Raw genomic sequence first — 12,224 nt, 5'->3', positions numbered from 1 at the left:
TGATGTGTTGGGATCCCAAACTACATATACCATTTCTGAGAGGCTGCCTTCCTCTGTTCTTCAAAGATGGCTCACACCCACTTCCTATTCTTACCTGCAGGAAGACGGAAGGATAAAAGGGCATGCTTTTCTCCATTCACAGGCGAGACTCAAGAATTGCAGACACTATTCCTCCATGACTTCCCACACTCACCCCTAAACAAGGCTCAGCCAAGGTCTGGCCTGCCTGCCTCTGCAGCCCCTCGTCTTGAGTTGCTCCACTGGCTGCACCGGCACAGCAGCCACACTCCGGTGCTCTCCACCCCCTCTGCGCTGTGCACTTCCAGGACCCTGCCTGGCGGGCTCTCTCTACCCTCATCCCCTTCACCCAGACTCTGCACCAGTTTTTCCTCTGCAAAACCCTTCCTGGTGTCTCCTTCACATCTCAGTCACACCCCCCTCTGCCAGTGCATTATTATGTCGAGTATTATATCTACCATATCTTGCATTTTTAAAAATATATATTTTATTGATTTTGTACAGAGAGGAAGGGAGAGAGATAGAGAGTTAGAAACATTGATGAGAGAGAGTCATCGATCAGCTGCCTCTTGCACAACACACCCCCTACTGGGGATGTGCCCGCAACCAAGGTACATGCCCTTGACCGGAATCGAACCCGGGACCCTTCAGTCCCCAAGCCGACGCTCTATCCATTGAGCCAAACCGGTTTGAGATCATATCGTGCATTTTAATAGCTCTGAAATCAGAGGCGTCTGCAATGGGCAGTGACTAAAACCTTGGCTCTAGTGAAACCCAGACCTCCCAGAGCATTTATTTCTGCTTTTCCCAGGCAGTACTGTGTGGATGGCAGCTTCTAAGATGAGCCTCAATGACCCCTGCCTCTGGGTATTCATGTCCTGTATGTCTCCTCCCCTGAAACATTGATGAGAGGAGCATCCATTGGCTGCCTCCTGCACCTCCCCACTTACTGGGGATTGAGCCTGCAATCCCAGGGGGTGGGCGGGCTGAAAGGTGTGTGTGTGTACCCTGACCAGGAATCCAACCTGCGACCTCTTGGTTCCAGGGTTGATGCTCAATCATTGAGCCATACTGGCTGGGCAAGAATTATTATTTTTTTTTAAGAGTCTAATTTATCCATCCTTTTCTTTTTTGGCTTTTGGGTGATGTGTCCTGCTTAGGAGAGTCATCTGAAGAAAGCCCCTAGTTTAAGAGCTAATTAAAAAGGAAAAGTGGCGGGGAGTCTCCCTCTCCCCAGGTGGGAGGCTATGCTGTGAGATTCTTTCCCTCTCCCCAAGCAGGAATCTGTACTTGTTCTTCAACAAATTTCCACTTTTGCAATATATATATATATATATATATATATATATATATATATATATATATATATATATATATATATATATAAAAAGGAAAGGTGGCAAGCTTCACCCCACTTCTGCAAGAGAAACAACAATGAACAGTGAGAAAGACTTGCCCAATTTTTCTCTGGATCCATAGCTTAGGAGAGGCGGAGCCTACAGCTTCACTGCTCACTGAGTGTCTTTATTTGAATTTCTGGCAAACACATCAAATTCAACAGAACTAAAACCCAGACAACCGTTTCCCTCAAATTAGGACTTTCCTATTTCTGACAGTCTCATGAATCCAAACTCAGAGGTCTTCTCTGTGTCCTCCTGTCATCCCTCCTGTACCTAGCCAGAAGCTGACATTCCTTACCCTTCCTGTTCTCCCTATTCCACATCCTCATCCCTCAAATCTGAATTGTCACTATAGCGTCTCCACTTCTCTGGTTGCTACTTGCCAATAGCCTCATCCTGCAAGGAAGTTCTCAGGGATTCCCCACCACCACCACCATTATCGCCTTACACTGGTCATTTTATATATATATATATATAGTGTTACTTAAAAATATGTGCAAACATAAAACTGGACATTAACTTATTATCCTGAGAGCCCCATCTGACTCTCAAACCAAAACAAACTTACAAATCAAAGACAAACAAAAGCATAAAACCAATAAAATTCACGTTACCGTTTAGTGCCAGATGCTGTTCTGTTGACTGTTCTGCTAACCCTGTTGCCATGGCACCGACGGCCTTCTGGAATTCCATGTGCTTGCAGTGTTATGGGCCCTCGTGGGCAATTTTCTATTCTTCTCTTCTCTTAGTACTTCTCTGAAGCCTTGGTTAACATGGTCAGTCACCAGGAAATTGCGCCTTCACTTTAACATAGACGCATCATGTATATATTAATTCCTCCTCTACACTTTTCTCCACGGCTTGTGATAAAGGAATTTGGTTCCATAAACATAGACACAGATATGGATAATGAATCCAAGACATCATAGGGGAATACACAGCTATAAATGGACATCTAGATAAGTCTGGGCTTTCTTAGATTAAAATGTTAAATATTGATAGCAGCATTATTCACACTAGAAAAAAAAAAAGGTAAGCAATCCAAGTGCCCATCAGCATGTGAGTTTGTGGTGTATACATACAAATGGAATATTATTCAGGCTCAGAAAGGAATTCCTGCCACATGGATAAACCTTGAGAATATAATTCTAAGTGACATAAGGACAATACTAAGATTCCACTTATGTGAGTTACTTAGACCAGTCAAATTCACGGAGACAGAAAATAGATTGGTAGTTACCAGGGGCTGGGGTGGGGTTGGGGGATGAGGAGTTAGTGTTAGTGGATACAGAGTTATAGCCTTACAAGATGGGAAGTGTTCTGTGGGTAGATGTGGTGATGTACAAGGTGAAGGTACTTAACATCATTGACTTCTACACTTTAAGAATGGCCAAGATGCTGTGGTACATTCACACAATGGAATACTATGCAGCAATAAAAAAAGAAAAAAACCTCTTACCATTTGCAACAGTATGAATGGGTCTGGAGAGCATTATGCTAAGCAAAATAAGCCAGTCAGAGAAAGCTAAGTATCACATGATCTCACTCATATGTGGAACCTAATGAACCAAATAAACTGACGAACAAAAACAGGCCCAGGGGCACAGAAGCATGAACAGACTGTTGAGCCTCAGTGGGAAGGCAGGGGAGGATGGGTGGGAAGAGATCAACCAATGAACTTGTGTGCATATAACCACAACCTGTAGACACAGACATTGGGGGGTGAGGGCCTGGGGGTGGGCTGGGAGATAGAAGCAGGCTGGAAGAGGTTAAGGGGGGGGGGAGGAAGACCTATGTAATACTTTCAACAATACTTTTAAAAATATATTTTATTGATTTTTTTACAGAGAGGAAGGGAGAGGGATAGAGAGAAACATCGATTAGAGAAAAACAGATGAGAAACATTAATCAGCTGCCTCCTGCACACTCCCTACTGGGGATGTGCCCACAACCAAGGTATATGGCCTTGACCAGACTAGAATCTAGGACCCTTCAGTCTGCAGGCCGATCCATTGAGCCAAACTTGTTAGGGCTCAACAATATTTTTTTAAATGGTTAATTAATATGGTAATTAATACGATAATATGTATATTTACCACAATTTAAACTTTAAAAAATATTATCAAATGGAAGACCAAAATTTTTTAAGTGCTTGTAGAGAACTCATGGGCTCTGAATGAATTTTGTATAGACCCACACACCCTGCAGTCCACACTGCTTTCATCTGTTCTCCACCCTATGCTCCTAACCTGGGACCCTAAGAGTAACCTTACTTTGACTCAGTTACCTCTCAGCTCTCCTCAGCACCCACCTGCAGCTCCAGCTAACCGGTGCCCACCAAACTCAACACGTATTCTCGCCTCTCTGCCTTGGCTTGTGCCTTCCCCTGACTAAAATACACACTTTCCTCAGCTTTTATCATCCAATCCTTCCGTTTGGTTAAATCCCTTCTCCTCCTCACGTGAGATAGTCCCAGGCCACAGTGAGTGCCAACATTCCCCATCTAGCATTAGTTACCCATTCTAAATTGTTATTGCTTACTCTTTCAGTCACTCAGCAAACACTTATTGAGCATAGGCCATATTCATAACAATGTACTAGGCCCCTGAATCAAATGCTGTGCGTTCTGCTTATCATCTCTCCCACAGTCCCCGACACATTTCCCAGGTGTTTGCTGCAGTGGTTTGGGAGATGTGACACTGGTCGGTACTGTCACATTCCGCGTATGGACAGCAAGTTTTAAACTGCTGAAATCAGGAATAGTGTACAATCTCAGGACTTCCCTAACATAACAGGATATTGTTAGTAATGGTAATTTTTTAAAAAAATCAATATTAAAAAACAGTTGTCGCCGAAACTGGTTTGGCTCAGTGGATAGAGCATCGGTCTGCAGACTGAAAGGTCCCAGGTTCGATTCCAGTCAAGGGTATATACCTTGGTTGCGGGCACATCCCCAGTAGGGGGTGTGCAAGAGGCAGCTGATCAATGATTCTCTCTCATCAAAGTTTCTAACTCTCTATCCCTCTCTCTTCCTCTCTGTAAAAAATCAATAAAATATATATTTTTTAAAAAGCAGTTGTCAGTACAAGGAAGGTTTCTGAATTGAGTGCAGCGGGGACTGTGTGGTAGGGGACCCTAGACCCAGTCACTGGCGGTTTCCTGGCTGATGGTAGGAAAGTTTTTGGTCATAAAGGTCTGTGGTCATCAAGGACATATGCTGTTTCCAACCTTCCTTTGAATACCACTTACCTAAGATAACTGCACCAACAAAATAGCCTCATTCATACGCGAGGCAGTGTTGGAGTCGACTGAGTTGCAAGGACACTGAATAGAATCAATTTCTTGAACTCGGATTTGTGTTTAAAAGCACACACATTATATTCAAGCTCTGGGTATTTTACTTACAGAATTTTTGCATGTAGCCCACTTCTTTTCTGCACAGAGATAAAGTGTTATTTGTATTTGCTTAATTCCCCAATATCTTGCCGTGTCAACATGATTCCGTGCCCCCAGTCATGGCACCGTTGGTCCCGGGTTACGCTGCTTTCACGCTCAGCCTTTTCTGACCTTCATTTTCTCTCTTTATGTTCTTGAATATGGCTGTGCGGTGCAGGGCGTTCCTCCCCGAGATTCACAACAATCACCTCCCTAGAAAACGTCACTCCTTTCAAAGGCCTTCTGGTGTCATCAGTGACGGACGGGGCTGTGCTGGCAGGGATGTGTGCGTCCTGCAGGGGAGAAAGGGACAGACTGCGTAAGTGAGTATCGTATGAACACAACCAGCCCTGCCTTTGAAGATACAGGTGATAGGTACATGGTTAGTAAGGAACGGAGAAGTGCCACTAAGTGATACAGGAAAGCTGTGATGACCCATTATTTTCGTATTTCTAGGGTTATAGAAGCCAACATTGACACATTCAAACAGCATTTGGTAACGTGTGTTCTCTCTGTGCAGCCGTCAAACCCAGAGCTGCCTGGATCATCTTTCTGGGTCCAGCTGGGCCTGCGTCCTCTGTTGGGAGGGCATGTGAGTTGTTCTTTTTAGGGGACTCCAGACATGGAGCTAAGAAGCCCTGGCGATGTCTACGTGCTGGTGTGGAAGGAGCCTAGGACTCAGAAGGGACACAGGTCTGGTCCTGAGCTAAGCCAGAGGGGAGGAATAACTTTGAACAATTCATGTCACTTCCTCATTTGTTGGATCCCTAGATGATCTCCAAGACCTCCTCCAGCTCTAAGCTTCGAGGATTCTGAGAAAAGCAGCAAAATGAGGGGGGGAAGTATTAAGAAAAACACAAGCCGAAACCGGTTTGGCTCAATGGATAGAGCGTCGGCTCGGGGACTGAAGAGTCCCGGGTTCGATTCCGGTCAAGGGCATGTACCTTGGTTGCGGGCACATCCCCAGTAGGGGGTGTGCAAGAGGCAGCTGATCGGTGACTCTCTCTCATTAATGTTTCTCTCTATCTCTCTCCCTTCCTCTGTGTACAAAATCAATAAAATATATTTTTAAAAAAAACACAAAAAACACACACACACAAATGTAGCAATGAAGAATGAGTATAGATCTAGGCTTGGCATATGTAAGTCGTTAATAACATGAACCAACAAAGCTAAGAAGAATGGTTTAAATGACCATGGACATTGCACTCCTTCCAGGTGCAGACTTAAATCACAGGCAGTGGCATCCCTTATTATGCCGAGCCACGTTAGTGACCTCCTTTACCGTTAGACAGATTCTAAACTGCCCGTGCGAGGTGGGAAGCCCATCCTCACCTTTAAACGTTTTTTTTTAACACTCTCAACATCTGGCTTCTCTTTTATTTTGCCCTCCATGTCCTCTTTGCCTTTCAGGTATGTGTTCTGCATTTCTTTACTCTGTTTGCGGACAAGAATGCCAGGCTTCATGATTTGCCTTAGAGTCCTAAAATAAAATAAAATAAAATAAAATAAAATAAAATAAAATAAAATCAGCAGGGATTTAAAAATTCATGCATATTAGCCACCATTATCACACACAACAAATGGCTTTCTACAACATTCTATGGCACAGACTTACTTTTCTTGGTCTCCTAGATTGCTTGTCTGCACATTACCAGTTAAACAATCTTCACAAAGACCACTTTCTGTCTCTTCAGTTTTCTTGCTTTGGAAACTGAAAGTGAACAAGCAAACAATTCAGAAAAAGGAAGAATTGTCTTGATTTTAAGACTGGCATGGAGCTTCATGTTTAAAGAGACAATGAGCATTTCTCAAAACCCGAAAAATGGAAAAAGTCAATCGCTACAGCATTATTATTTGATCTATTTTAAATTATTTGATCTTATTACAAGGTACATTTGCTAGTGTGACTTGAAATCTGATCCCAATTTATAAGCATGGATTTATACCATTTGTATAAAAACAGCATCAATAAAAAGAAGATGGAAGTAAAGCCAATTAGAAGGAAGATGAAGAAGATGATTGCTATGGTGTCAGAGCTCATAGGCTCAGCTAGAAGGCTTATCCACTCTCGCAATCACGGTTTGTCCAAATATTCTTTTTCAGCTCAGTCTGAAAGTAGGTCTCTTGTTCTTGAAGTTTTCTAGAAACAGAAGAATAAAAGGCTGTTTTCATTGTTCCTTTGACCAGCTTTGTAAAAGATGCTCCGCTGTGTGACCGCTCAGCTCACCGCCCCACATCCCCAAAACTATCCGAATCCAAGGAGAGAGGCACTGGAGCATGTGGGGCCGAGCCCCGCTACCCTTTCTCCTCCCTTCAGTGACATCACAGACTCATGGAACCATTGAGTTAGAGAGGCTGGAGCCCAGCCCAACCCCACCCATCGCCTGGAGTCACAAAAGCCACAGAGCTCTCCTCTGGGCTGCTGTCCGTCTGTCCCCTCCTCTGAGATGGTGGGGTGGAGGTCACCTGACACCATCTTGGCCACTCTTTGGACAAGGATTTTCTTCCTACTCTCAGAATGCCATGCTTCCTTTCCTTAACCAGAGCCTGCTAAACTTACTGCTTTTTCTCAGACCATAAACCATCAGCCCACTTCCTCCTTACCGATTCCCGCTTTGTAGCCCTGAGGCCGGTCATCACCTCACCTCCTAGTGGCATTCCCTCCAGACCGAACAGTCCACATCCTCCTCATCCCACGTCAGCGGGCGGTCCTACTCGCTGGACACTGAGAGCACTGGCAGCTCTAGAGGCCGGGCCGAGAGGACCAGAGCCAAGACGACCCCGGACCCACCCAAACTTCAGGTGAGTGCGTGGTGCCCATGACAAGTGAGGGCAGAGCTAGGGTTTTCTGAGCAAAGGAAGGTACAAAAGAGTATGGCAGCTGCTGCCAATCACTTCTATGAAAGTCAAAGGGGAGCTGAGGGGTCTTTGGGCTGCAGCGACACTGACTACCTTTTAGAAAGGCAAGGACTATGGCTTCTTTACCTTTGTATACTTTCTACCAAGTCCGAACCTCCTGACAATAGTCCCTAACTGACCTCCCCTGCGGGCCTGGTACCCCCTCCCAACTGCCCTCTCCTATAGGCCTGGGTTTCCCCCTCAACTATCCTCCCCTGCAGGCCTGGTCGCCCCAACTGGCCTCCCCTGCAGGCCTGGTCCCCCCAACTGGCCTCCCTGCTGGCCTGATCACCCACAACTGCCCTCCCCTGCTGGCCATCTTGTGGCGGACATCTTGTGTCCACATGGGGGCGGCCATCTTGTGTCTTGGAGTGATGGTCAATTTGCATATTACTCTTTTATTAGATAGGACAAGGGCTTAAAGCAAACGCAAGATAGGGTAGAATTTCAGGCATCAGCCAGCAGATAGGGAGTTCTCTTTGGAGCCAGGAGGGCTTTTCTGGTGGTCATGGCATCTGTTGCTTTGTGGTCAGACTGAGCAGCCTGCTCTGCCTCCCCCTCCTGCCCCGAGGCCCCTTTGGGGTAGTGGCCAGAGGATGTGCACTGCTGGCGATAGGCTCCACAGCATCTTGTGCTCCAGCTGGGCCTTGATCCACATGAGCTGGTGAGGTCCTTTGACGAAAGCATGATGCTTGAATTGCAGGATCAAGATGAGGACATTCAGAGGACTCACACGTCACAGCTGCCTCGATTTGAAAACCAGGGTGAGCACAGGACCCAGTCCTGGATGGTCAGCCACATTTCGGGGGTCAGCATATGCTCTGAGTCATCTCAGTTAGTCTCAGTGTCAGGACATTTGCAGAAACTACCAGCACAGAGTGTAAACCGGAAGCTGAACATTCAGATGTATGAGCCAGTGCCTCTCCTTTTTGCCTTGCGGGTCTGAGTGAGGTTTATGTCTCTTGCGATCTAAGATTCCTGATCAACACGTTATATTCAACCCCATACTGCCTCCCTGACTGAGCCCTTGATTCCTAACAGGAGATTCCGACATTCCTCGCATGAGAGCCATCGAGCCTGTTCACTACCTTGTTGGACATCAGAGGCTCACCCCAGCCTCAGGGACAAGGGAAATGAAACGAGTTCCTTTTCTCTTTTATCAAATCAGCACAGTCTTTTCCCCACCACAGCCAGTGGGCTGCTTGGAGGTCTTCTTTTAGATTTTAGAAGGCTAAATGGAAGTTGCCGAAGCTCTTCAACATCAAGGAATGGTATTTAACAGGACACTCGTATTGAAATAGGTTTTTCCCCCCTGCATTAATGGACAGCAAATCAGATATGAGGCTTTATTGTGTTGGGTCAATAGACATCATGCACTGTCTGTTCCATAGTCCCTCCTGGGAGATGCAGTCTGCTCACCCTCCACCAATCCCCAAATGCCACAGTTCAGCAGAAGAGCCTGCCAACTCACTGCAAAATATGTGGCAAGACTTTACAGCTAATATCTATTCATCTGGAATCAAAACGTCTCTGAGAGAGAAAGTGTGAGAAGCAGGGCACTGTTAATATGACATGATAACCACCAATAATTGAGTTAGTACATCTCTGACTTCGACCACGATAGACACAACATGCAAGCGCTCACCCATTCCAGGGAACATTTTAAAGTCCCCCTGTCTCATGCTTTACTGCAGATCTCAGGAGGAAGGAGGAATACAGCATTGGGGGTTCTGCCACCACTGCCAGAGCCATCATTCCAATGGTCCCTCTCCACCCTTCAGGTTTGTGAAGGGCACACGGAGGATACCTGAGTATATCCTGCCCCTGAGCTCAGAGCTTCACCACCCACTCAGTACCATGAGCCAGAAACCTGGAAGTCAGCACAAGCTTTCTCCTCTCTCCCCCTCCATCTAATCAATGACCACATCCAGCTGATGGACATCCTAATCTTTCTCCAAACCATTCCTCCTTTTCATCTCTACCTCCTATGGCCCAAGGTCAGTCAGGATATCATTAACTCTACCTGGACTATTACAAGAGCTGCCTAACGGGTCTCCTTACCTCTGAATTTGTTCTTCTTCAATTCACCACTTAAGCAAACCATCAAAGTGTTCTTGGTCAAATACAATTCTGGTGATGCTATTCGTGGCCTAACCTCTTCATCAGCTCCCCATCACCTACCAAATAAACTGTCTGGATATAGTCCCGCCTCCTTTCTTCGGCCTCAGTTTCCACCATGCTTAGAATTCTCCACTGTCCTTGGCATGGACAGCACCCTGCACCACTTGACCCTTGTCAGCCAAGCCTGACCCCTAATCATCCCTCATGGTTCACCTAGAAGCCTTTCCTGCTCCCCACCCACCCTTTGCGCTCTGCAGGGCTTCCTGAGTTCTACTGAAATAATTTATTCTCCTGTCTGCAGTACCCCCAATTGAGTTCCTTGAGGACAGGGGCTGAGGCTTACCTATTGTTGTATAGCCCGAGTTTGGCATCCATTTGAAAAATACTTATTGAGAACCTCCTGTGTGGGTATTGTTTCATGGGCTCGGGAGGTGGTGGTAAGCCAGGCAGCAGGCACCTGCATTTCACGGCACAGACGGTCTACTTCTGAAAGACACGAGAGGCCTATTCTGTGGAATGAGTTGGTGCAAATAGAAAGCAGATCTCCAAACTCCTTTTAGTTTAGAACTTCTTCCCTTCTCCAGCCAGGCTCTGACAAAGCCTGATGGTGGTCATTGCTATCTCTTTCCGTTCCAGACCATCCTCTCCCACGCCACACTTCATGCTGCATGCCATTAGAAAGGATTCAGTCATTTTAAAAGCTGAGGAAGTAGACTTGGGGATACATTCCGTCTGAGTGCGACGGGATACATTTCTACGATGTCCAGAGACCTCCATGTACAGTGAAGTCGCTGCTGGCTATCCTGGAATGGCTTCCAGGAATGATCCCTCCCCTGGACCCCCTGCCACTCCCCTGATGCCAGACATCATGAAACAGAGGTGCAGGGCCAGAGGCGGATAACAACATGGAAGTGTCCTACAGCACCTGGTGCTGGACATGGGAAACAGGCTTGAAGGGTTCAGAGCTGGAAACTAGTCTACAGTCCAGTTCTGAATCAGCTCAGTTTCTTTCTTTCTTTTTTAAAAAAAATATATTTTATTGATTTTGTACAGAGATAGAGAGTTAGAAACATCGATGAGAGAGAGTCATCAATCAGCTGCCTCTTGCCACTGGGGATATGCCCGCAACCAAGGTACATGCCCTTGACCGGAATCGAACCCGGGACCTTTCAGTCTCCAAGCCGACACTCTATCCATTGAGCCAAACCAGTCTCGGCAAATCAGCTCAGTTTCTGAGTGGATTAAGTTGCTCCAAGACTGACAGTGTTCCTAGCCATCTCTCAGAAGCAAACATGAATTATCTCGGGAGAAAAATAACATTATTTTAGGCTTCAAATTATCTCTATAATTTTTCATATACAACGACCACCTTTAAAATAAAAAATAGTCAAGCATTCAAGGAGACAAATTGATGTATTTAAAAATCAAGGGGAAAACCCCCTAAATTCCCTTGTGTTTGAGCCATTTTTGGGTTTGCAGTTAGCATTACCTTAAAACAGAATTTAGTATGTAATAAATTTAGCATCACAAGCTAGTGGATGAAAGAATTCTATTTAGTACACATGTTTATGGACACCACGAATAACTGGTTAGCCATCTGAAAGGAAAATAAAGTTGGGTCCATACTTCGAAATCATGAAAACTTCCAAATAAATCAAATATTTAAATGGGAAAAATGAAATTATGCAAGTTCCAGAAGAAAACATGAGAGAATTTCTTTATAGCTAGTATTGATTTAAGAGAGGAAGGGAGAGGAAGAGAGAGAAACATCAATAATAAAAGAGAATCACTGATTGACTGCCTCCTGCGCGCCCCCTCCTGGGGATAGAGGCTGCAGGCAGACACTCTATCTACTGAGCCAAACCAGCTAGGGCAACCTTGTATTTCTTTATTGTGAAAGGCCTTTGACTTGAACTCTAAAGTGATAAAAGATTAGACTGGTACATAGCTAAACATAAAAGCTCTCTGGATGGCCAAAATATACCATTCGCCAAGTAAAATATAAATGACAAACAGGAAAATAATTTGCTATTCATATTCACAACGAGGCAAAAAGCTAGACTCTTTACTATATAAAGAACTCAGAAAATGATGAGAAAACACTAACAATCCAATATAAAAATGGATACTAATTGAAAATAAAAGTCTCTTCAATGTATGAAAGATGCTCAATTCATATAAAAGAAATGCAAATCAAAATTATGCTACCGTTTTGTTTTTTTTGTTTGTTTGTTTTTTCCCATTAGATAGCCCAAAATCCAAAAATTTGATAATATTCTGTGTTTCTGAGGCTGCCTGGAAACAAGCCCTTCAATGCATTACTGGTGAAATTGTTAGGTGAACATATGA

The 12,224-nt window shown here is 44.9% G+C and overlaps 1 protein-coding gene across 1 annotated transcript; it reads right to left on the bottom strand.

Annotated features, from left to right (window-relative positions):
• Positions 1 to 4,443: 4,443 nt before the first annotated feature.
• On the bottom strand, positions 4,444 to 10,878 carry LOC311631241 (uncharacterized protein C2orf74). The gene is made up of 5 exons (XM_084901130.1): positions 10,219 to 10,878; positions 6,803 to 6,996; positions 6,472 to 6,567; positions 6,189 to 6,336; positions 4,444 to 5,146 (listed from the first exon to the last, which is right to left on the bottom strand). The coding sequence occupies exons 2-5, from the start codon at positions 6,895 to 6,897 to the stop codon at positions 4,988 to 4,990; spliced, it is 498 nt and encodes a 165-aa protein (XP_084757256.1). The 5' UTR covers positions 6,898 to 6,996; positions 10,219 to 10,878; the 3' UTR covers positions 4,444 to 4,987.
• Positions 10,879 to 12,224: the final 1,346 nt, after the last annotated feature.

The sequence above is a fragment of the Pipistrellus hanaki genome, assembly GCF_964339955.1.
Source record: "Pipistrellus hanaki genome assembly, chromosome: 12".
In the NCBI taxonomy this organism is placed as follows: Eukaryota; Metazoa; Chordata; class Mammalia; order Chiroptera; family Vespertilionidae; genus Pipistrellus; species Pipistrellus hanaki.
The sequence above is the reverse complement of the archived record's forward strand: the minus strand, read 5'-3'. Positions and strand labels throughout refer to the sequence as shown.

Coding starts and splice junctions, on each gene's coding strand:
- LOC311631241 (XM_084901130.1), bottom strand. CDS start 6,897: ATGAGCTCTGACACCATAGCAATCATCTTCTTCATCTTCCTTCTAATT. Junction 6,568..6,802: donor ATGCTGTTTTTATACAAATG/GTATAAATCCAT, acceptor GTTCACTTTCAG/TTTCCAAAGCAAGAAAACTG. Junction 5,147..6,188: donor TTAAAAAAAAACGTTTAAAG/GTGAGGATGGGC, acceptor TCTCCCCTGCAG/GACGCACACATCCCTGCCAG.